This window comes from Haliotis rufescens, unplaced genomic scaffold (assembly GCF_023055435.1).
Source record: "Haliotis rufescens isolate VD_foot unplaced genomic scaffold, xgHalRufe1.0.p SCAF_31, whole genome shotgun sequence".
In the NCBI taxonomy this organism is placed as follows: Eukaryota; Metazoa; Mollusca; class Gastropoda; order Lepetellida; family Haliotidae; genus Haliotis; species Haliotis rufescens.
Window position 1 is genome coordinate 5,842,088 of NW_025964013.1, and position 24,025 is coordinate 5,866,112.

The following is a 24,025-nucleotide window of genomic DNA, read 5'->3' on the forward strand; positions in this document are numbered from 1 at the left end:
ATTCATTATCACTTATGAAAGATGCTTACAAAATTTAAATTGAACTGTTATACCATTGACTGACGCCATTCAGACTCAACAGTCAGGCGAAGGGTTTGCATACCACTGACAGACGCCATTCAGACTCAACGAGCCAGGCGAAGGGTTTGCATACCACTGACTGACGCCATTCAGACTCAACGAGTCAGGCGAAGGGTTTGCATACCACCGACTGACGCCATTCAGACTCAACGAGTCAAGGGAAGGGTTTGCATACCACTGACTGACGCCATTCAGACTTAACAGTCAGGCGAAGGGTTTGCATACCACTGACTGACGCCATTCAGACTCAACGAGTCAGGCGAAGGGTTTGCATACCACCGACTGACGCCATTCAGACTCAACGAGTCAGGCGAAGGGTTTGCATACCACTGACTGACGCCATTCAGACTTAACGAGTCAGGCGAAGGGTTTGCATACCACTGACTGACGCCATTCAGACTCAACAGTCAGGCGAAGGGTTTGCATACCACTGACTGACGCCATTCAGACTACACGAGTCAGGCGAAGGGTTTGCATACCACTGACTGACGCCATTCAGACTCAACAAGTCAGGCGAAGGGTTTGCATACCACTGACTGACGCCATTCAGTCTCAATAGTCAGGCGAAGGGTTTGCATACCAATGACTGACACCATTCTGACTCAACGAGTCAGGCGAAGGGTTTGCATACCACTGACTGACGCCATTCATACTACACGAGTCAGGCGAAGGATTTGCATACCACTGACTGACGCCATTCATACTGAACAGTCAGGCGAAGGATTTGCATACCACTGACTGACACCTTTCTGACTCAACGAGTCAGGCGAAGGGTTTGCATACCACTGACTGACGCCATTCAGTCTCAACGAGTCAGGCGAAGGGTTTGCATACCACTGACTGACGCCATTCAGACTTAACGAGTCAGGCGAAGGGGATCATTTGGATTTCATTTGTTAATGCTTTGAAAACTATTTATCGATGATTTGGACAAAATAATGTAAGCGCCGGAGAATAAGCAGTCTCGATTATCTCCCGAAACCGATTCCATTGGGTGTAAAAGGCAAAATAGGTCTGTAAAATCTATGACTGAATCTCTGAAAATCATTGATGACACCAGGTGTTCACGAAAATGGTAAGCATGTCCTGCCCGACCGGCAGCACCCACCACTCACACAATTAGCATGAAAAAGTAAGTGCTTGTTTGTTTGTTGTCTAACGCCGCACAAGTAATATATATGGATTAAATAGGAATATAACAAAATCAAGCAAATGCACCTTTTGATGTGATTTATTCATGAAAAGCGCACAATATTACATAACATAATTTGCAGAGCAGCGTCATAATAAAGGGGTTTGATTAAAAGGTATGATACATTGCAGCCATCACGATTCAACAAATTCAAAATATGAATCCTCAGAAATATGCCGTTAACATGCCCTTGAACACGTAAATGTCCTCACAAGTGATATACATGTACATGCAAAACATACTTAGACATAGTAGCCGTGTAGACTTTTGGTAATTATTTTTTCTTTTATGTGTAATAATCTCCAATGATATTTATTATCCTGCTCTCAGCAAAGCTATCGGGCGTTACCAAAAAAGGTAAAAATAAATGAACATAACATTTCTAGAAGTTATTTTGAGACGTTCGAGACTCACTTAAACCAGGTACCACACAACTATATATCACGGGTTTATAACATGTGTCCCGTGTACGCTATGTGTCGCTAGTGAGGAGGGATCAGAACGGGGAAGTTGGCAGTCCTGAACAGCTTCATCCAAGCTTTAAAAATATATTATTTGTTATCTGGTTAGATAAAAGTAATGACATTATGTATGTAACAGCTGATGATAACCACACAGACATAATGTCTAAATATCACTCAGGGCCCACATTACATGAGGAATGAATGAGGAAATAGAAACCAGGGCCCCGTTCCTCAAAGCGATCTTAGCAATAAGGTGATCGTAAGCCCCATACTTTAAGTGAAGGATAAAACACGTTCCGAGGTTTTCAACCAAAACCGAGGATAAGTGTTTTATCTGACTTATAAACCGAAAAAAAGAAACTTAAATCAACATTTATCAACATTTTTATGTTTCGAACATATTTTCCATGAACCTTAGGAAACGCGCGTAAAATATCTGTTGCTGGCGTACGGATCTTGAAAAGGACATTCTAAAAACCAGTGAGGCTTATCAACACCTCTGTAGCCTCGTGGTACACTCACTGGGCTGCAGATATGAAGGTTGCGAGTTCGATCCTCGGGAATATAAAGAAAACATTTGCCATTTGATTTTACTTTTCATTACATGTTACAATTTGAACGGAAGTTATATTAATAAAATACCCAGGACATTATATAAAATCCCTGGGATATTATATAAAGAGGGAGTGAGTGAGTGTGTCATGGAAGGAGGGAGGGGAGGAGAGATGAGTGAGTAGGTGGGTGGGTGGGTGGGGCAGGGAGGGAGCGAGTGAATGAGAGACAAGCCTCAATGTTGTTTATGCCTATGTCACATCGATTGAATGCATTATTGAAAATGGACGACAATGAAAAGTGCAAAATTGAAGGTGATGGAAAATACTAGCCAAAACACACGCCTGAACGCAACCAGTGGTTTAGCCCATGCACGTCACATGACAAGAAACAGGGAATTTGGGTATAAAATGGTTCAAAAGAGATACAACTGTATTGCGCTCTTGGAAGTTGAAAATGCGACGTTTTATCTCTAATTATCTGCGTGACCCCTCAGTAATGTTACCCGACTGACAAAGAGATTTTAGTGAATTGCAAGGAGCTCGTCCACCTCTACGGATTATGTACCGATTTCCTGGGAGAAAGGCCCCTGTGCCGAGGACGTCAAGGTGCTAATGCTATCCTATGTTGACTGCCTCGTGGTGTTACGTACGTCAAGTTGTCCAAAACAAGCGTCAGATTTTCCCAGCTTTTTTGAGGATATTCCTCCCGATGGAAGCATACATCCCAGTCGACGCCATGAGTGTCGCCTGACTCGTGTATTCTGGATAAGGTTTGGGGAAGGTGAGATGAACCGACAACGTCTCTACGTTCCACTCTATGAAGAAATACAGTGCATCGTCGTTCATGTAATATTCGTTGTAATCTTTGAACCATGGCGGGTGACATTTGTGTTTGTAGCACAACACCTGGAGTTGTCTGTCAGCATGCAGGACGTGAGGGAAACGTTCGTACACCCTGTACGGCAGGCACCCTGAGTTGTAGATCCAGTGCTTGTCGCGGTAGTCCTTCATTGTCAACAAGAATTCGTGAACGAACTTGGAATGCTTCTTGGCTATGAATACTCCGATGTTGAAAGTTTCTGGCCATCCGTCGGCCTTGACCCACTCAAACCCCATCACAGAATCATAGGCAAGATGAGAGTCCTCAATAGGCTTTGTCCATAATACATCCGGGTCCTGGTTCACTCCGCCATATTTGTTTAGAATGTACAGTTTCACAACGTCGTTGGCGTGAGCTTTATTCTGCACGACGTTACCGAACACAAATTCAGGCAGTTCCATAAACACGAACGTCACATTCTCCTCCCTCTTCAGCGTCTCCCAGAATTCCCCCAATGGTTCGCAGTCTCCGTGGAAGTACACGTGATATAGGCGTGCGACGTAGAGAGCACTGAGGACGCTGAGATAATGGGCGTACGTGAGGGTTCTCTTCCCGAACCATATATAATGAGAAATCCTGGGCGCCAGAACTTTGAAGTCTTGTTGTAAATGTATAACATCGGATTTACCATAGAATAGAAGACGGGCAAGCTTTCCAAAATTGATATCGATGTACCAAATATCTTTAGGTCTAACCGGCAAATTGACAGTAACCGCTAAACAACGCTCCACCGATACTTCATAGTCATACATGGAACAGGCCCTCATATCACTGTGGCTGAAGGTCAGTGACTCGTTAACTGTGGTGGCGTTAGTGCCGGGAACGACACCAATAAAACCATCCAAGCATTTATCTAAATATTCATTTTTAATTATCTTTTCGTTTTTATTGGCAGTACGAAATGAAAACAATAATTGCATCTGCTTAGCCTGGGTGGGAAACTGTCTGAACACGGTGTTTTCCCCAACGTAAAGGCCGCCATGCTGTAGCAGATACTGCTGCACTGTGTGGAGCTTGTCCTTGGCGCTGTTTCTGCATGAGGTGTCGGTGCTCATCTCGTCCAGCACGAGATAAGGGATGGTGGCGACGAGATCACGGAACCAGGAGTTGTACTCAAGTGGATCCAGCACCGGATAGTCGGTGTAGTGGAACACGATCTTCAGGGGCTTCACCATCTTCACAACACTAAGGATGCTTAAATAATTGTGAAACTCAAACATCTTCCGCGCGCACCAAAAGTAATGAACTGTTTTTGAGTTGACGTTGGGAACGGGATACAGCTCTACGAGATCAGTGTGAACGTTCGTGCTTGTAGGTGGAATGTCAGCAGATGCACACACCCTGACGCCGGGGTTCCTGTAGACGACGTATATGAAGCACAGCGACGTCACTGCCAACACAGCGGACGCCAGAAGGAACACCACTTTACCTCTTTTCTCCGACACCATCTTGACTTGATCTGAAAAAAAAGTTTCCTATTTTTAAAAGACTAGAATTTAAGGAATAATAAATGAATGAATAAATGAATGAATGAATAAATGAATGAATGAATAAATGAATGAATGAATGAATGAATGAATGAATGAATGAATGAACTCCAGATAAATCCGAAGATTCTCAGAAACACCAAGATTATTTAATTAAATAACAAAAAAACACAAAATGAAACGTATATATATGTCCCGCATATTTAAAGGCTCTAAACAGTGAGAAAGATATATATAATAATATGTATACTTTGAAAATTCTTTAAAAGTGAAATGCCATGTTATTTCATCAATGTCATTGTTATCTGCACCGAGAAAGAATGCTAACATTCCGCCTACAGGCACAATGCGACTACATTCGGCCTACAGAAATGTCCTCGTGGGGATTGCTGGTTAGAATAGGTACCGAAAAACCTTTGACCAAATGGATCGGGTGGTCAAGCTCGGTGATTGGTTGACTGCGTACCCCGATGGCGTGAATCATTGTTTACAATATCGATCGTTTATTTACAAGCCGCTGGAATATTGCTGAGTGTGGCGTTAATGAATACGTTTATGACATCATAGCAAACGTCCAGAGTTACAACATGTTAGAGGCCGCCTCCACGGCCATGATGATCAAACCTAATACCAATGCACATGTTTTGTCTGCAACTGACCCATGCCGCCTCATGTAGCGCTCCTCCCGTCCTATGTTCGTGTGGCCAGCATCGAGCCCTGTAGCGTGTGACTGACTGTGCCCGGTTGCTCCAGTATCGCATCTACTACAAGGTGGAACAGCTGCTGGCTACAGATGTAGACACAAGGACGCCATCGGAGCAGTCATCTCCACTCCAAACAGGTGTACGTCTCAATTAAAAGTATGAAATCAAATATAAATTCCATCTCGCGTTCATATCAAAGGATTGGGCCCAGATAAGTGTCACACGTGTTTTCATACGGTCTCGACTAACAACAGAGGGAGTCTCACAAGAACTGCATGGCAGTCTGGATAATACAGGCTTTTTCTAAAGTTTGATTCAACATAAGCCGGGTATGTTTCCTATACTATAATGCTGGTTTTATTAATAATTGTTACCTATCGTAGATGTATTGTACCTGAGCCTGTAGTACAACCAGAACAGCTGGTCCACTGAGAAGACCATTGAGGACCCCCAAGGTGTGTTCAGATCATGTTGAAGGGCTGAATGTCCCTTAAGGGGGGGGGGGGGGGGGTCCCTTTGTGACGCAGTATTGGGGTGGGGGGGGGTCCCTTTGTGACGCAGTATTGGGGGGGGGGGGGGGGGGGGGGCCTTGTGACTTGTTCGAAAACTGCGTTTATCTGTGTAACCGAGCTATATCTATGAGGAGCAACTTATTATTAGCAACTCGATTATTTACAGACCGCCATCATATAGCTGTAATATTGCTAAGTGCGGTGTTAAACAACAAAACAACAACTTGACACTTATACCGTCGTCCAATATATGACGTCTTCAGATTGCGAGCGCATATTCGAATCACCAGAAATGTCGTCCTGATAGAAACATGTTTTATCGTGAAATAAACCATGCTTCTTCCTTCATTGTTCTTAGCGATTTATCGCGTAGCTGTCTTATATGACGCATTATTGAGGTATGTCATGGGTGTTCATACTTTATAACGCATTATTGAGGTATGTCATGGGTGTTCATACTACTATAACACAGTATTGAGGTATGTCGTGGGTGTTCATACTTTATAACAGAGTATTGAGGTATACCATGGGTGTTCATACTTTAGAACGCATTATTGAGGTATGTCATGGAAGTTCATACTTTATAACGCATTATTGAGGTATGTCATGGGTGTTCATACTTTAAAACGCATTATTGAGGTATGTCATGGGTGTTCATACTTTACAACGCATTATTGAGGTATATCATGGGTGTTCATACTTTATAACGCATTATTGAGGTATGTCATGGGTGTTCATACTTTATAACGCATTATTGAGGTATGTCATGGGTGTTCATACTTTACAACGCATTATTGAGGTATGTCATGGGTGTTCATACTTTATAACGTAGTATTGAGGTCCGTCATTCATATGTGTTCCTGGAATGGGATTGGCTACTTCAGACCCCATTGTAACGCACTATCCTTCGTGTGTTTCAGAGATGAGCCTGTCACTGAAGGTGACAATGCTGACGCTGTTGTCGTGTGCTAACGCGTCTGTGGTAGTTCTCACGCACTATGTACGCACACGTAAGGGCGCCATGTTTTCAGCCTCGTCCGCTGTTCTGATGGCGGAACTACTGAAGGTCGGGGCCTGTCTACTGGCCATGTTCATACGACGTCCGTCCACCTGGCTGTCTAACGTCTACTCTATCACACTTGGAGGGCTCCAGGAATGGGCTCGGGTGGCCGTCCCCGCCATGCTGTACGCCGTCCAGAATAATCTGGTCTTCTTTGCATTGTCAAATCTCAACTCAGTCGTATTCCAGGTAGGAAATTTAAGAATCATCTTGACGTATGTAACTAACATAGCACGCAGTTTGCAGCCTTTGGTTTGGATTGTTAAACTGAGCATTCGCTTTTATTCAAATTTTGTCACTATCATAATTGCAGTACAGAAAGTACTTCGACGCAACTGCTTTTTTCAAAAGCTGTGGAGGCATGGGTGGCCCAGTCGTCTAAGGCGCCACAATTCGCCGTGCAGAGTTGCGTCCTATGATCCTGGGTTCGCCCCGATTGTTTCTATGTTTGTCAGCACGGTAATCGTCTAAGACATGCATCACTTCGGGCTTTCCTCCCACGTCAAGCTGACATGCCGTTATATAACTGGAATACTGTTCAAAGCGGTGTAAAACCCAACTTTCTCACTCACTCAAAACCTGTGATTAAAGGTCTAGGAAGGGGGAAATGCAGTTTTAAAAATTACCCCCGGGTATATGTGTGTGGTATGTGCTCCTGGACACCCCACCCCCACCCCCACCCCCACTTTGATCCGCCTATGAATTATATTAATGGAGCACTGAATATCTTTAACGAGATCGAGTTTAGTATTCTCTATGATCAAGGCCGTAGTTATCTTTTTTTGACAGGGGGGGGGGGGGGCAAATAAGATTTTTCATTTCTTATTCAAGTTTCCTTTCACAAGGAAAAATGTTTTCTATAAAAAATCCAGGGGGGCAACTGCCCTCCCTGCCCCTCCGGCTGGCTACGGCACTGATGATACTATATACGTTAGTTTCACAGATTACTATAAACTCTCTTAGTTTGAACCGTATGCACGGTTTGTACCTCTGCTGTACGTTAACAGGTAACTTATCAACTGAAGATACTGACAACGGCTCTTTTCTCGGTGCTCCTACTCCAGAAGACGCTCACCGTCACCCAATGGCTATCTCTCATGCTGCTGTTTGCTGGGGTGGCAGTAACACAGATCAAGGGAGATCACTCCGGGCACACTCCCACAGCTCACCACGCAGAATCCATGGCACTAGCAGCAGTGATAGGTGCAAGCATTTTGTCTGGATTTGCAAGTGTCTACTTTGAGAAGATTCTCAAGGGGGGTGGTCAGTCTATCTGGGAGAGGAACATACAGCTTGGCATCCCCGGGGCATTGTGTGCAACGGTCACCCTGCTTGTTAAGGATAGCCAGTACCTCATGGACAGAGGCTTCTTCTATGGCTATGACTGTTGGGTGTGGCTGGCTATTCTTCTCCAGTCGCTTGGAGGGCTTCTGGTAGCTTTTGTTGTCAAGGTCATGGACAATATTTTGAAGACGTTTGCGATGGCTTTAGCCATACTGTTGTCTTGTGCCGCTTCCTTCTTCTTGTTTCACACGGGTATCACTATTCAAACATTGGTCGGAGCGCATCTGGTCATAATCGCAATGTTTTTGTACGGTTGTGATACGGCTAGATTTGCTTCTACTCGCCACATAGTCATACAGGCATATAGCAGAGAACTTGAAATCAATACAAGCTACAACGACAGACATACCGACAGCTTGGACACTTCAGACAAAGTAGGTCATAAAAAACATACGGAAAGCAGACTATTTTGTGTAAGCAATAGCGACGAATAGACTTAGAAGACAAACCTCCGTTAATGTGAACGACAAAAATAAAAATATATATTATTTTTTCACAAAATTATTTTTATATAAATGTATACGGCATCACAACAGACGGACCTTTAGCAGAGAAACGTCCGGCAATATATACCATGACCACAGACGGACTTGTGAGTTGAAAACTTCGGACAAGAGGACAGACAATGGTATAACCGATTATTTACAGCGTTTTCTAGGGTACATATTGATTTGTTTATACACTACTAGGTACACGGCAAACGTTTTGAGCTGTATATTTCTTCATTAAGAAGATCTAACCAGTGACATTATGCACATTATGATGACCTGGGTTGGATTGTGGATATTGGGGTCATACGGTACGAATTGATGTGAGTAAATGGTCTTGCAGTGTTCTGAATTATTGGTACAATCTTTTTGAAAACAGCGGAAAAGTACACAATGTGCAATAAGTAATAATTTGGTAACTTGCATGCTGATATCATAAGGGGATATTACTTGTTTATACTGTTTGTTTTATTTACATAATTAAGGAATTTGCAGAGATACTGTATCCTCAACACGCTTGTTTTTTACAAGTTTTCGAAGTGTAAATGAAGGCTATTTGGTATTAACACGAACATTTCGTTGTTAGAGATGAGCTTTCAGCTTAATCAATAGATTTACAAAGTTGACATCGGTGGTCTTCCCGGGAACTTTGAAATGACAAGATATTTTCTTTCATTCCTTATAATAAGATCATTTGGATCTTGCTTCAATCCGCGAGGGTTTAAAGTTTGATGAGAATAATTTAAAAAATTCCAAGAAACAAAAGATGGGATCAAAGATGACGTAGACAAGGAGACGAAATCTAAAGGTCTTTAAAAATACAAAAATATTCAAAGAAAATGGTCCCTTATGTTTTGCAATGGACCGTATGTTTCCACAGTTTATTAGTTATATTTGATCGATATTCCCATCTTATCAATGCAGTATCAGAGTGCTATAAGGTTAACTACACATTCCCATTTTTTCATCGAATGTATGAATACATCTATACAAGTAAGAAAAATTGAGTGAGTTGGGTATAACGCCGCTTTTAACAGTATTACAGTTATATCAAGGCGTTTCAGCTTAATGTGGGAGGAAAGCCCGAAGTGATGCAGGTCGCAAAGGTTAACCACTTGTTGAAACCCACGATCACTGGTATGGTACTGACAAACCTAGAAACATAATCAGGGCGAACCGGGATTCGAACCCACGATCATAGGTTTCTGGCGTGCCAAACGTACGCAACTCAGCACAGTGAATTGGACGACTGGGCCACCCGTGCCCCCTGTACGCAATATACATTTGTGCAGATTTGCTCGTGACCACAGGATATGTACACCACACTGTTCAATGGACATAACATCGACACATGGTCTGCTCAGGAGATAGACTACGGTATTGTCAGTGTTCAATGCAATTTCCAATGCTAATATGGAGGTATTCGTGCCACATGACACCTAAACAATGTGTGGAATGGTCATTCCATGCCAGACATCCACAGCATCAACGACGGCCTTAACTATTTCTTTACAAAAGTTGTACATAGACAAATATGTCTATTTTAATATTGTAGTATTGAATAATTCCCTATGGCGTCGCTCAATATACGCTTAGTCTGTTTTAATATAATTTGAAACAGAACACTTTCAATATGTCAGTATTGTATTCAATCCCACACCGTATTGTACACAAGGTTTCAACATTTTACAAGAATACAGCGGTTGTCTGTATCCAGTGAGCCCCAAACATTGGTGACAATATATAATCTATTGAAAACCACTACACGCAACATGGGCATTCAGCAGACACATGGAAACTTGCAGGAGTGGCATGATAGGCGAGTAGTGTTAAACCAATGAGGTTCCATTTGAGACCCGTGAAGATCCGGGGTAGAATAGGTCTTCAGCAACCCATGCTTGCCGTAAGAGGCGACTATGCTTGTCGTTAGGGGTGACTAACGGGATCGGGTGGTCAGGCTCGCTGACTTTGTTGATGCATGTCATCGTATCCAAATTGCGTGGATCGATGCTCATGGTGTCAATCACTGGATTGTCTGGTCCAGACTCGATTATTTACAGACGACCGTCATATAGCTTGAATATTGCTGAGTGCGGCGTTAAACAACAAACAAACAACAAGGTTCTATTTGAATGGCGTGCGGGTGAGACTGGAGTGGGTTTACTGTATTATTTATTGGGATAAGCATACATCAGTATGCTGGTCACAAAGCTGGGTGCTGTGTATATACACATTTAGTAACATATTGTGATGGCCATCACGAAGATTGTATATATTATCGTATCTTAATTGTAAAAATTAAGATATGAAAACTTGTAAATAAATGGAAACCAAGAAATATTTCTCAGTTATATTTTATGGTTATATGACAGTGCACGAATTATAATTATGCCAGTATAGTATTGGCAACCTCGTTGCCACGTAGGTTTGAAACCTGTTTTGGTGAGAAATCTTCTCCGAGGATCATAGCAGACTGTTATTGAGCTTCATAACCTACTGTTACTCGTCAAATAATCATATGTCAGTGGCATCGTGTTACACATATTGTTTCGGATATGTCGGTACCTCAATAACAGCAATATTGTCAATAACGTGCCTGCCAAAACGATCTTTTTCAAGAGTTTTTCATTGACCGTTACTTTTTAAGAATTCATCGTTCAAAAGATACAGTTAAAACAAATTAACCATCAGATATAGATTATTCACAATCACTCGACAGCTTGTTATTTAGCCACAGTTCTGTGAATTCGTAATCGTATTTGGTGTTTTTTCAATACGTGAACTAAATTTGCAGTTAATTCTGACATCAGGAACTATGTAATCTTCGCTATTGTATTCATGCGCGGCATTTAGCATCACATATTTATTAATGTTTTTTTCTAGATATGACACCCAGTGCCACTTTGAAATCAAATCAGTGTCCAATTCATGTTATTAAACGTCTCATGTATCAGATAAATTCAAATTGCCTCTTGACATTTGTAATCTTCCTCTTTTAATTATCCATCGCAATTCTCAGTCGATGTTATTTGTTGTTATTACGTCCCCATGACGGGTAGAAGGAAGTCATTGTTTATCTTGTGATAGTGGAAGGCCATGAGAGAATCATTTGGGCGTAATGAATTGATTGGTATAAATACTCATTTTCATACCAAAATACCTCCTGAGATGGTTTGCCTTCTTCTGTAATTGAATGATTTTACGTTGTGAAAGTATACCCCCCTCAAAAGAATAAGGGCGTAACGGGGCGTAATTTCTCATAATTTGATTGGTCTAAAACAGACATGTGACCATTTTCTCACACCTATAAATATGACGAGATCCATACATAATTAGTGGAGCTGTCTCTCCGGAAAATGAAAAAGCAGACACACTGGCGAAGCTAGGTCTAGACAAAGCGGAGATACAGTCTATTCCTTTCAGCTATCTAGAGATAAAAAGCCAAATCAATGCCTCCATAGCCCCCTAATGGCACATCCAATGGGACGCAAGCGCGATCGGCAGATGGCTATACTTAATTCAACCCAAGATCCACCAAAAGCCAAACTCGCACTCAATAGAAAGGAACGTTGAAGTATCCCCCTCACGCCTCAGACTCGGTCTGTGACAATGGATGCTCATCTTGCAATCACTTGTTACTGGAATGTCAAGACCATGTCCCATCCCGGGCTCTGTAAAGCAAGAATCGATGTTAGGTCTGCTTTCTGTCGTAGATCTAAAGGCAAGGGGCGCAATAGCGAAGGCCAAACTAACTCTATTTCTAGGAGATGGCCAGGTACTCGAACGTATATATATAAACAGAGCAGCCAAATAATTTCTATCAATTTCTGATAATCTAAAATCAAATGATATCAAACGAAAAAAGAAATCTTATCAATACAAAAACAGAAATTTTATCAATCCTAAAGCTCACAATAGATATGTGAACCCTACACACACACACACACACACACACACACACACACACACACACACACACGATTGAGTTTTGGTGAATGGGAACATGTATACATTAATTAAAAAGGAGGGGGTGTTTCTACATCTGTTTAAGATAATTTGAGTTTGCTGTTCAGAAAAACCTCTTAATGAGTTTGCATTTTCATAGGAACGCCAAAATGAAAGAGAACAAAACCCTGCCATGTTGACTGGAGACGAAGGCAGGCAGCTGACATCAAGAATGATTGTTGAGTGCACACTGATCAACTGAGCATGCCCCTGTATGGTGTGGAAATAAGCGCAATATAAATGGCCTATAGTGGTATAGCGTCTGCACGGAGATTGGAAGGTCTGGGGTTAGATCCCAGGCTACGTCATACCGACAGACGTTGTAGGATTATACTTATTATCCTGTCCAGCGTTTGGCAATAAGGGATAAAACAAGGACCGGTCGGCTCGGGGTCAGTATACTGAGTGGGCTAGCACTATAAAACGGGCATTATTCCGAACTAGTACAAGCACACACGCACGCACGCACGCACGCACGCACGCACATGTTGCTATATCAGTGCAATAATCTTTACCGCGACGTGAAACCCCATTTCACCTCATCTCACCTCCATGGGTTCGAGATTTCAGGCAGTTCTTGATGCTGACTGCAGATGGCCTTGAACTTTGACTTTTGTCACGTCTACACCAGCGACCAGTTTAAACTAGGGTGGCCTGTGTCAAATGTGAATTTTCAGCAGCTCTCCGTTGATCCATTCAGTGAACCCGTCACTAAAAATGCATTTGCTTTTCTTTTGAGGGTACAGTGGATTGCTTAATTTGGACATTACCCAGGATGCTAACTAGTAACGATTGATTAATTGTTTATGTCTATTGTAGCCTGCTCAGCACACCAAGAGCAAGATTTGTTCCGCCATTTTCGAGAATTGAAATGTGAAATGATACCCAAGAAAAAGGTGGTTTCGCTCATGGAGGACTGGTATTATCTCCCTGTGTGTGTTCATAGTTAAGGCGAAGATCCGTGAATTTAAGGGGTAGATCAGGTCTTCAGCAACCCATGCTTGCTGTAAAAGGCGACTATGCTTGTAAGAGATCGGGTGGCAAGCCTCCCAATTGCGTGGATCGATGCTCATGATGTCAATCACTGGATTGTCTGGTCGAGACTCGATTACTTACAGACCGCCGTCACATAGCTGGAATAAAGCTGGGTGCGGCGTTAAACAACAAACAAACAAATAATAATTAAGGCGATATTTGGATACATCAAATCACAGCCATACTGGTGATAAAACATGATGAAACATACACCATTCGATCTATCGATATCCTGACCACAAAAATCAACTAATAATTAACACATTATAGTGAAACACACAGTTCTTGAATCATCGATACTGTTGAAAGCTGCAGGAATTCAGGTGTTTTCAGACAGGAAAAGACAAACAGTAGATAAGACACAGATCAGGTCGTTAACAGCCTCGTTATATAATTATGCCTCAGACTTTTGGAAAAAGAGACAATGTCAGTCATTAGAGAAATACAATCTTGCAAGGTGTTTTGACTTGGCCCAGTGAAGCAGAGCATGGTAAGCTGACTGACTGTCCAAAGTCACACTGCCATAGCACTAGGTCTAGGTGGGTGCGTGAGTATGGACACCGCTTTTAGCAATATTCCAGCAATATCATGGCGGGGGACACCAGAAATGGGCTTCACCATGTATCCATGTCGGGAATCGAACCCGGGTCTTTGAACGCTTTAACCACAAGGCTACCCTACCACCCCCAAGTCTAGGTAAAGACTTGGGAGTTACAACCGTTACAACCAGTTTAAGATTGCGTTGTGGAACGAGGACAAGGTAGTAACAAATCACAACTCGCACAGCTTCTAAAAGAGTTATTATTTATTCATCTACAAGGCAACAGTATAAAATGTTTATAAATATTTCATATATTATGATAACATACATCAGTTATGACTAACAAAGCCCAGCACCTCATCTGTATCCAACTGAAGTCACAGATACACTGCCGACTGATACTGGAGGTCTGGTTCAGTTGGTTTAAACATACAAAGGCACAAAGAACTGATGAGTAGGACAGTAGCTAACATATAGTCTACAGTGGGAGATGGGATGGGGTACACACAGAACAGCTGGGCTAGGGTATCAAAACCCTCTCAAATGAGGGTTTTAGAATGGCAGTATTCAGCGAGAAGGTATACACAGGACAGCTAGGCTAGGGTATCAAAACCCTCTCAAATGAGGGTTTGAAAATGGCAGTATGCAGGGAGGGGGCTACACACAGAACAGCTGGCCTTAGGTATCCAAACCCTCTCATAAGAGGGCCAAGGTTCTTAGGATCATCAGCCACTATTATTGTCATGGGCTTTTTACTTCACAAACTGTCTTTCATCCTATTACTTATGAGACAACCCCTTATCAATTCTAAGATCACTAAGTTGACTATCCCTCTATACATTTGTTTGGGCATGAGCAAAGGACGGCATCTTCCTATTTTTCAGTCGCCCTCAGTAACCCTTCCATCACAGTGGCTGGGAGAATGGAGACATCATTCTTAATACAAACTTTCACAACCCTAAAAGACTTGGTGTGTTCAGTTTATGAATTAATATGTTTAGGAGGCATGTAACCTTTCATACTGGAAACTCGCAGTTCAACAATTAACTAGATTTCCTACACGAACCACAGATTCTACTGACATCTACTGGCAGGGTCTGTACTACAGTATACACTCAATACAAGCCGGTAGCGAGGTCTGCTGTGTATTGCCTGATGTCAGAGCACGATGATGGTGTTTCCTCCAGTGGCTAGCGGTGGCGCCCTGACTAACATGTAGATATTCCTAGGCGATACATGGACGAAGCATGCAATATATCATTGAAACATAAATGCTGAGTTATTTGTGGCTGAGGCAGATGGGGAGATCACTTGGGTTTGACACGGCTGATTTTCTTGGACTTGTCGGTTGTCTTTGGAGGGAGTTGTGCGCCTGCTGCAATATGGCGGCCATACAAGCTGAAACAGAAACAGTTGAATGAACAGCAACATTACCTGATACATCATGTACTGGGCCAACATAAGTGTCAGATCAAACATACACACCCAACACTTATAAGTGTTAGATCGTGAGTGAGTGAGTGATTATGGATTTATGCCACCATTAGCAATATTCCAGCAATATCACAGCAGGGGACACCAGAAATGGACTTCACACATTGTACCAATGTGGGGAATCAAACCCAGGTCTTCGGCATGACAAGCGATTGCTTGAACCACTAGGCTACCCCAATGCCCTCAAACATATAAACACCCACCACTTATAAGCGTCAGATCAAACATACACACTCACAATTTATAGGTATCAGATCTTATGTAGTCAAACACATGGGATACGCCCACTTGGAACTGGTCAGCAATGGGGGTCACCCAGGGGTTATTCTCAGCCTTGAAAACCTGCTTCATGCCCACAAGGTCAAGGTTGCCTGGAATAACAAGTGGCCACAGTGAGAATAAAGCAGAGAAGAAGATAGAGAGATCAAACTACGTAGAGTTTGTACAATGATATTAATATAACACATACATTTCTGTCTACATGGTCTTGAAGAATGTACAGTTTCAGCAAATAATAAAGTAGAGGTGTATACTAATAATATCAAACAAATCCAATCTACAAACATTGTGAATAAAAGAATCCCTGCAAGATGCCATTCATATTTTTGTCAACTGTGAGTCGACAGAAAGACAAACAGAATAGGAGGCCAACACCAATTCCTATATCCCCTTTGTGATGGGGCACAACGAAGGGTGGAAGAAGTAAAGGTGTGTGTGGGAAGGTGAGGGTGAGGGGAGGTCGAGCTGAGGTGAGGACAGATTGAGTTGATACATTAATGTCAGGTAAGGCGAGGTCAAGGTGAGGTGGTGAGAGGTCAAGGTGAGTGTGGGGGAGGTCAAGGTGAGTGTGGGGGAGGTCAAGGTGAGGCATGGAGAGGTAAAGGTGAGGCGTGGAGAGGTAAAGGTGAGGCGTGGAGAGGTAAAGGTGAGGCGTGGAGAGGTAAAGGTGAGGCGTGGAGAGGTAAAGGTGAGGCGTGGAGAGGTAAAGGTGTGAGTTGTGAGAGGTGCAGATGAGGTGAGAGATCAAGGTAAGTTGAGAGAGGCCAAGGTGAGGATGATTAGAGGTAAAGGGGAGTATCAGGAGAGGTCAAGGTGCTTTAGGGGAATGGGTTCCCCAGTTATCCAAAACAATGCAGTTCACGTAAGCTTCCTAGGTCCTCCCAACCTCAGGGAGAAGGCTTCCTGTACTTACCCAGCTCTGGTGGCAGAACAGTCAGTCGATTTCCCTGAATGTGAAGCTCGCGGAGTCGAATCAGGTCCCCGATTTCTTTGGGCAACATGACCAGATCATTCTCCCTCAGTGAAAGCTGAAACACCATGGAGGAGAGGTAAGCTCACACAACAAGCCATGGATACAGTGGACTGTGAAATCATTCAGTGGAAAGTTTCAAACAATGTTGGTTCAGGGTATTGGCCAACCTCCCTCACTCATTGAAATCAGATCTTAGCGATCACTTCCACTACACACAGATCTGAGGACAACCCATTACAGGTCACGTCAGATCTTAGCGCTCACTTCCGATACACACAGATCTGAGGACATTCCATTAAAGGTCACGTCAGATCTTAGTGCTCACTTCCAATACACACAGATCTCGGGACATCCCATTACATTCAACTCAGATCTTAGCGCTCACTTCTGATACACACAGATCTGAGGACATCCCATTACAGGTCATGTCACAACAACGTTTTATCTGAACAATCAGAGCGTCGGTTATCAGATCACAAAAGTGAAGTCTGAATGTGTTTTCTGATCATTCAACCTTGAACAGGCTAACAGGGGTGATACTAATACTTCATGCACAACAGCTGAAACACTTACGACTTGCAAATTCTTTAGTCTGCCAATTTCAGGGGGTAGAGTTTCGAAGTCATTGTCACCAAAGTACATAGCTCGAAGGGTATCTGAAAGAAGAATAGAAATATGCTATATCGCTCAAGTTGACCTACAAAATGTCAGATTTAGAAACCTCAGCGTTATTCATTCAAACTTTCTAGGACTGCCAATTAGCCAAGCACTGCCTCCCTCAATGGATGCACTTGATCATTCACATCATTTTACACACTGTCACACACCATATTACCAGAGAGCTCCAGATGAACACTGGATTCGGTTGCATAAGATGCGAGACGTACCCAGACAGAAGAAATTGCCCGGGAGGCTGTGCTCATTCAGGTTGTTGTACGTTGCATCCAGCACCTCCAGCGCCGGAAAGGCCCCAAAACCTCGAGGTAGAGCGTTTAGTTTGTTCATCCTGTCGAAACACAAACATGATCAATATCTTCATCTAAACCTTAATCAATTCAGCTCAAAAGCTGATTTTATCAAATATTCAAGGCCAAAATATAGCCATACAAACAGCGATTTAACAACCACATAAAATTTGTATATTTCCTATGCTTCGATGAGTGCAACTTGGAAAGTCCAACAGGGTGTGGGTGTGTCAGTGGGTGGTTGGTTGTAATGTGCAATGTGTTGGTGTATCAGTGGGTGGTTGGTTGTTGTGTGTCAGTGGGAGAGTCAGTTGGTGGTTGGTTGTTGTGTGTCAGTGGGAGAGTCAGTTGGTGGTTGGTTGTTGTGTGTCAGTGGGAGAGTCAGTTGGTGGTTGGTTATTGTGTGTCAGTGGGAGAGTCAGTTGGTGGTTGGTTGTTGTGTGTCAGTGGGAGAGTCAGTTGGTGGTTGGTTGTTGGGTGTCAGTGGGAGAGTCAGTTGGTGGTTGGTTGTTGTGTGTCAGTGTGAGAGTCAGTTGGTGGTTGGTTGTTGTGTGTCAGTGGGAGAGTCAGTTGGTGGTTGGTTGTTGGGTGTCAGTGGGAGAGTCAGTTGGTGGTTGGTTGTTGGGTGTCTGTGGGAGAGTCAGTTGGTGGTTGGTTGTTGTGTGTCAGTGGGAGAGTCAGTTGGTGGTTGGTTGTTGTGTGTCTGTGGGAGAGTCAGTTGGTGGTTGGTTGTTGGGTGTCAGTGGGAGAGTCAGTTGGTGGTTGGTTGTTGTGTGTCAGTGGGAGAGTCAGTTGGTGGTTGGTTGTTGTGTGTCAGTGGGAGAGTCAGTTGGTGGTTGGTTGTTGGGTGTCAGTGGGAGAGTCAGTTGGTGGTTGGTTGTTGTGTGTCAGTGGGAGAGTCAGTTGGTGGTTGGTTGTTGTGTGTCTGTGGGAGAGTCAGTTGGTGGTTGGTTGTTGGGTGTCAGTGGGAGAGTCAGTTGGTGGTTGGTTGTTGTGTGTCAGTGGGAGAGTCAGTTGGTGGTTGGTTGTTGGGTGTCAGTGGGAGAGTCAGTTGGTGGTTGGTTGTTGTGTGTCAGTGGGAGAGTCAGTTGGTGGTTGGTTGTTAGGTGTCAGTGGGAGAGTCAGTTGGTGGTTGGTTGTTGGGTGTCAGTGGGAGAGTCAGTTGGTGGTTGGTTGTTGGGTGCAATGTGTTGATTGATTCAAACAGGAGACACAAGTGAAAACTACAGTTTGATATATCGACTCAATGCTATATATGAACTAGGCTGATCCAGTAAACATGCTAAATGTTTAAAACCATCTTAACCATGGTAATATTAGTAAATGTAAATGTTTCTGTGGCAATGAATTATTAATTGAGTATCAATATTCACAAATTTGAATCGAAACAGTATTGACATTAAGAATTTATTGATACATTAATATTGTGAGATACGATGACATGCCTGCTGACAACCACCATAACTTCAGTGTGGGCTGTAACGACATTAAGCGTTGTTGTGGGTTTCACAGGGCTACTTACCCTACATTTAAGATTTTAAGTTTCGGCATTGTGCTCAGCGTAGATGGCAGCTCCTGTGAACAGCAGCGAGTGAGTCAACATAAGACAAGAACATGTCTGGAAAGGGTAGCTGAATATACAGCCGACCATAACAATCCACGTTTAAGATTCAGACATGCAGACTTAGTTGAGCTATAAGCAGTCCAACAAGTCCTATTCTGACGTACACACCTGAAATGTTTGACATTATGTGTGTCCTGGTAAGAAGACATATGAGATAAATTCAAAATTTTGTCCAATATTTGTCACATCTGAATTTTTATTTCAGATTATCGCTAATATCATGCAACACCACCAATAACTACATGTCCATTATCATACACAAAACATGCATATACACTTATGTCAACGACGACAGACTGTTGATGCTCTAGGACAGACTGTTGATGCTCTAGGACAGACTGTTGAGGCTCTAGGACGGACCGTTGGGGGCTCTAGGACAGACTGTTTGGGGCACTACGATGGACTGTTGGGGGCTCTAGGACGGACTGTTGAGGCTCGGACTGACTGTTGAGGCTCCAGGACAGACTGTTGAGGCTCGGATGGACTGTTGAGGCACTAGGATGGACTGTTGAGGCACTAGGATGGACTGTTAAGGCTCTGGGAAGGACTGTTGAGGCTCGGATGGACTGTTGAGGCACTAGGATGGACTGTTGAGGCACTAGGATGGACTGTTGCGGCTCTAGGATAGACTGTTTAGGCTCTAGGGTTGACTGTTGGGGGCACAAGGATGGACTGTTGAAGCTCTAGGATGGACTGTTGGGGGCACTAGGATGAACTGTAGAGGCTCTAGGATGGACTGTTGGGGCACTAGGATGGACTGTTGAGGCTTGGATGGACTGTTGAGGCTCTAGGAAGGACTGTTGAGGCTCGGACGGACTGTTGAGGCTCTAGGACAGACTGTTGAGGCTCGGATGGACTGTTGAGGCACTAGGATGGACTGTTGAGGCACTAGGATGGACTGTTGGGGCACTAGGATGGACTGTTGGGGCACTAGGATGGACTGTTGATGCACTAGGATGGACTGTTGGGGCACTAGGATGGACTGTTGAGGCTCGGATGGACTGTTGAGGCACTAGGATGGACTGTTGAGGCACTAGGATGGACTGTTGAGGCACTAGGATGGACTGTTGAGGCTTTAGGATGGACTGTTGAGGCTCTAGGACGGACTGTTGAGGCACTACAATGGACTGTTGAGGCACTAGGACAGACTGTTGAGGCACTATGACAGACTTGGGGGCACTACGATGGACTGTTGGGGGCACTAGGATGGACTGTTGGGGGCACTAGGATGGACTGTTGAGGCACTACGACAGACTTGGGGGCACTACGATGGACTGTTGGGGGCACTAGGATGGACTGTTGGGGGCTCTAGGACAGACTGTTGAGGCACTAGGATGTACTGTTGGGGCACTAGGATGGACTGTTGAGGCACTACGACAGACTTGGGGGCACTACGACAGACTTGGGGGCACTAGGACGGACTGTTGGGGGCACTAGGACGGACTGTTGGGGGCACTACAATGGACTGTTGGGGGCTCTAGGATGGAGTGTTGGGGGCTCTAGGACGGACTGTTGGGGGCACTACGACGGACTGTTGGGGGCACTACGATGGACTGTTGGGGGCACTAGGAGGGACTGTTGTGAGCATGAACACAAAGTACCAAGTTACTTACACACAAGGTTCCCTCCACATACCAGCTGTCAGTGGGGACCGGTGTTCATAAACAAATGGTTACCTCGACAACAGAATATCAACTTTCTTCTCAGCAGACACTCCTAACACAACAAAACATGTTCTCACCTCAAGACAGTTGTTGAACAGGTTGAGTATCTCCAGATTAATAAAGTCAGCAATGTTAGCAGGAATATCTGCAAAGTAGAGATTGTGAAAGCTTTGAGGAGACTAAGGAAGGATCCATAGTCAGCGGTACATCCACTGAGTCATGATAACTGACAAACATGGACAGGTCTGGAGCAGGTAAACCATCACAGACTCGAACCATCCTGCATGTGTCCTGGTCACAACAATCATGGCAGACAGGCATACAGTGATCACACAGTCTCTTACTTTAGACACTTGCCTTTAGCTCGAGTCGCTATGATCTATTGAAAATGATGTCAAGTGACCATTGGTAACAGGTCCGGGCTGACATCAAATGTTCTTGGCACGGACAATACCCACACAGCATGTTTTTTACACTTTAGTTGTTACATCCAATAAGAGCTGCAAATAAGGTGCATCTTCTCAACATGACCAAAGCAATGAAGTTAACTGACCATTAAAGTTCAGTTTCCACCATGTCCACCCTTGCCAAACTAGGCTGCACTTATGGAGCTATATTTTGGTTTGCCAGATGAGTCTATGCATAGTCTAATCATAAAAATCTTGTAACAAAATCAACATTTGGTTCACAAGAAACAGTCAACATGGTACTGTCAACTGGGCATCAATTTATACTTTATACTTTATAATTTATACATGTTTTTAACCAAGGTGCTCAAGTGATCTGATTCACTTCACGAGGTAAGACCCATTTTATTACAATATAGATATGGATTATCAATCAGATCGTCTTGACTGGGCACTACCATTTTGTTTCAAGCAGATGCAACTCTTTTCTTTTGCAAGTAATATGAGGGGTAGAATCAGATTAGTCAGAAGGAGGGACATAGAAGGGACATAACTTGTAAGAGACACTGGTGGCGCTACAATTACCATGATTATGCCACGAAATTTCAGTATAATTTGGCAAGGGTGGAAACTGGACTTTTATTGTCTCCCTAGCCTTGGGTAGATGAAAGAAGTGTGACATGGACAAAAACCTATTTCATTCAATAAACAGTGCATATGAAAACTACATCATGTACATACTTGCAATCCTGTTGTGACTTGCAGTGATGCGGGTCAGGTGATTCAGGTGCACTGCAAGATAAAGGAACAATCAGAATATAAAAGGCAAAACTAACAACATGATCATGATGATACTGTGAATTACAATTGTCCATCAGGTACTGTTACACTTACTGCTCATCATGGTCATCATGGTCACTACTATCTATGAAATGCAGTTTGATCCAGGTTACTCAACATGTTCAATACCAGTAATCGAGGGAATACCCTATTACACTGTTATCTTCACTACCATGATACAAGTCATATTTCAGTTGATTAGTACTACTATTTTACAAATGAAATTAATTGGTCATCATGCCTTGTATTCTACACATATTCTAGCTTGTCAACAAACAGGATCAGGTAGATGTTTTCCGGGTACATGTTTAATGTAAATAGTTTTGCTCTTGTGCTCAGTGGATTTTAATCATGTTAATCTGGCATCGAACATGCACAAAATACCAGCAACATCACCCACCAATACGCCCATCAAGTACTATCTTATTTTATTATCAGTAATACTGTAATAATTGAGAGTGGTACAGTTTAATGGGTTAAATATTTTCACTATTCAAAAAAGCTATGTGCCCTAAAACAAAGACGTAAGATGGAAGATTGTTATTTTATCATTTAAATGGTGAAAACAGCACAAAAACCTTAAAAATGTTAAGTAAATATGTTCTATTCAAGCATGTGTCTAGCATGTCTAGTGTACACTTTTCGTAACAAAACAATTTGTATAACTATATAAGATAAGCATGGTAATGTCACAATTTATCTATTTTAGGTTACACAAATCTTTGACAACCATTTACCCTAGGTCTGTCATTTAAGGATTGAAGTTATATTTGTTGACGTTCATCAACTGATAAAGTCAGTGTAGAGTATATGCAGAATGAGTAAAGCGCAACTATTGGGATCGGGTGGTCAGGCTCCCTGACTTGGTTGATGCATGTCATGGTATATATACTCATCACATGCTCATGATATCAATCACCGGATTGTCTCGTTCAGACTCGGTTATTAACAGACCACCGTCACATTGCTGTAATATTGTTGAGCGCGGCGTTTAACAACAAACAAACAATATCAGTATCCGGTCAATTGCAATGTTTTTGCCAATGTAAAAGCACCAGCGTTTGTCTTCAGTTTACTGACAATATACCACAGATGTACCAGTTAGGCATTATGTCGAATTTCATGACTCAGTCACTCACTTAGTCCCGGAACGTCGGACCCCAGCTGAACGATTCCTCGATCAACCAGATCAATTTCAGGGTCCTTCTTATCCCGATTTTCCTCAATAACTTTCTTCAACTTATTAGCCATGTTGACCGGGTCCTTAAAATGCAGTTGTCGGAAAAAGCTCAAAGAATTCTACACATTTCCTTTAATGGCAATATCCTTCCGGAAGTCATATACCGGAAGTTGACATTTTCCCAAAGCTCCATCCAATTGCGTGCTACGGTTAACTGGTTTCCGCAGCAAGCTTAGGAAACGGGCTTCGTCG

General features: G+C 43.1%; 3 protein-coding genes across 3 annotated transcripts; 1 reads left to right on the forward strand and 2 right to left on the reverse strand.

Moving 5' to 3' along the window:
* Positions 1-2,963: 2,963 nt before the first annotated feature.
* Positions 2,964-4,619, reverse strand: LOC124114727. The gene has a single exon (XM_046475436.2). It carries the CDS (start codon positions 4,617-4,619, stop codon positions 2,964-2,966), a length of 1,656 nt encoding a protein of 551 aa, XP_046331392.2.
* A 385-nt stretch (positions 4,620-5,004) lies between these two features.
* On the forward strand, positions 5,005-13,641 carry LOC124114726 (UDP-N-acetylglucosamine transporter-like). The gene is made up of 4 exons (XM_048380503.1): positions 5,005-5,050; positions 6,795-7,123; positions 7,942-8,652; positions 13,591-13,641. The coding sequence occupies exons 1-4, from the start codon at positions 5,005-5,007 to the stop codon at positions 13,639-13,641; spliced, it is 1,137 nt and encodes a 378-aa protein (XP_048236460.1).
* Positions 13,642-14,593: 952 nt separating this feature from the next.
* Positions 14,594-23,951, reverse strand: LOC124114755 (ras suppressor protein 1-like). Its single transcript, XM_046475489.2, has 9 exons — positions 23,733-23,951; positions 22,495-22,545; positions 21,424-21,491; positions 19,581-19,633; positions 17,981-18,099; positions 17,667-17,749; positions 17,034-17,148; positions 16,080-16,212; positions 14,594-15,745 (listed from the first exon to the last, which is right to left on the reverse strand). The coding sequence occupies exons 1-9, from the start codon at positions 23,842-23,844 to the stop codon at positions 15,655-15,657; spliced, it is 825 nt and encodes a 274-aa protein (XP_046331445.1). The 5' UTR covers positions 23,845-23,951; the 3' UTR covers positions 14,594-15,654.
* Between the last annotated feature and the right edge of the window lie 74 nt (positions 23,952-24,025).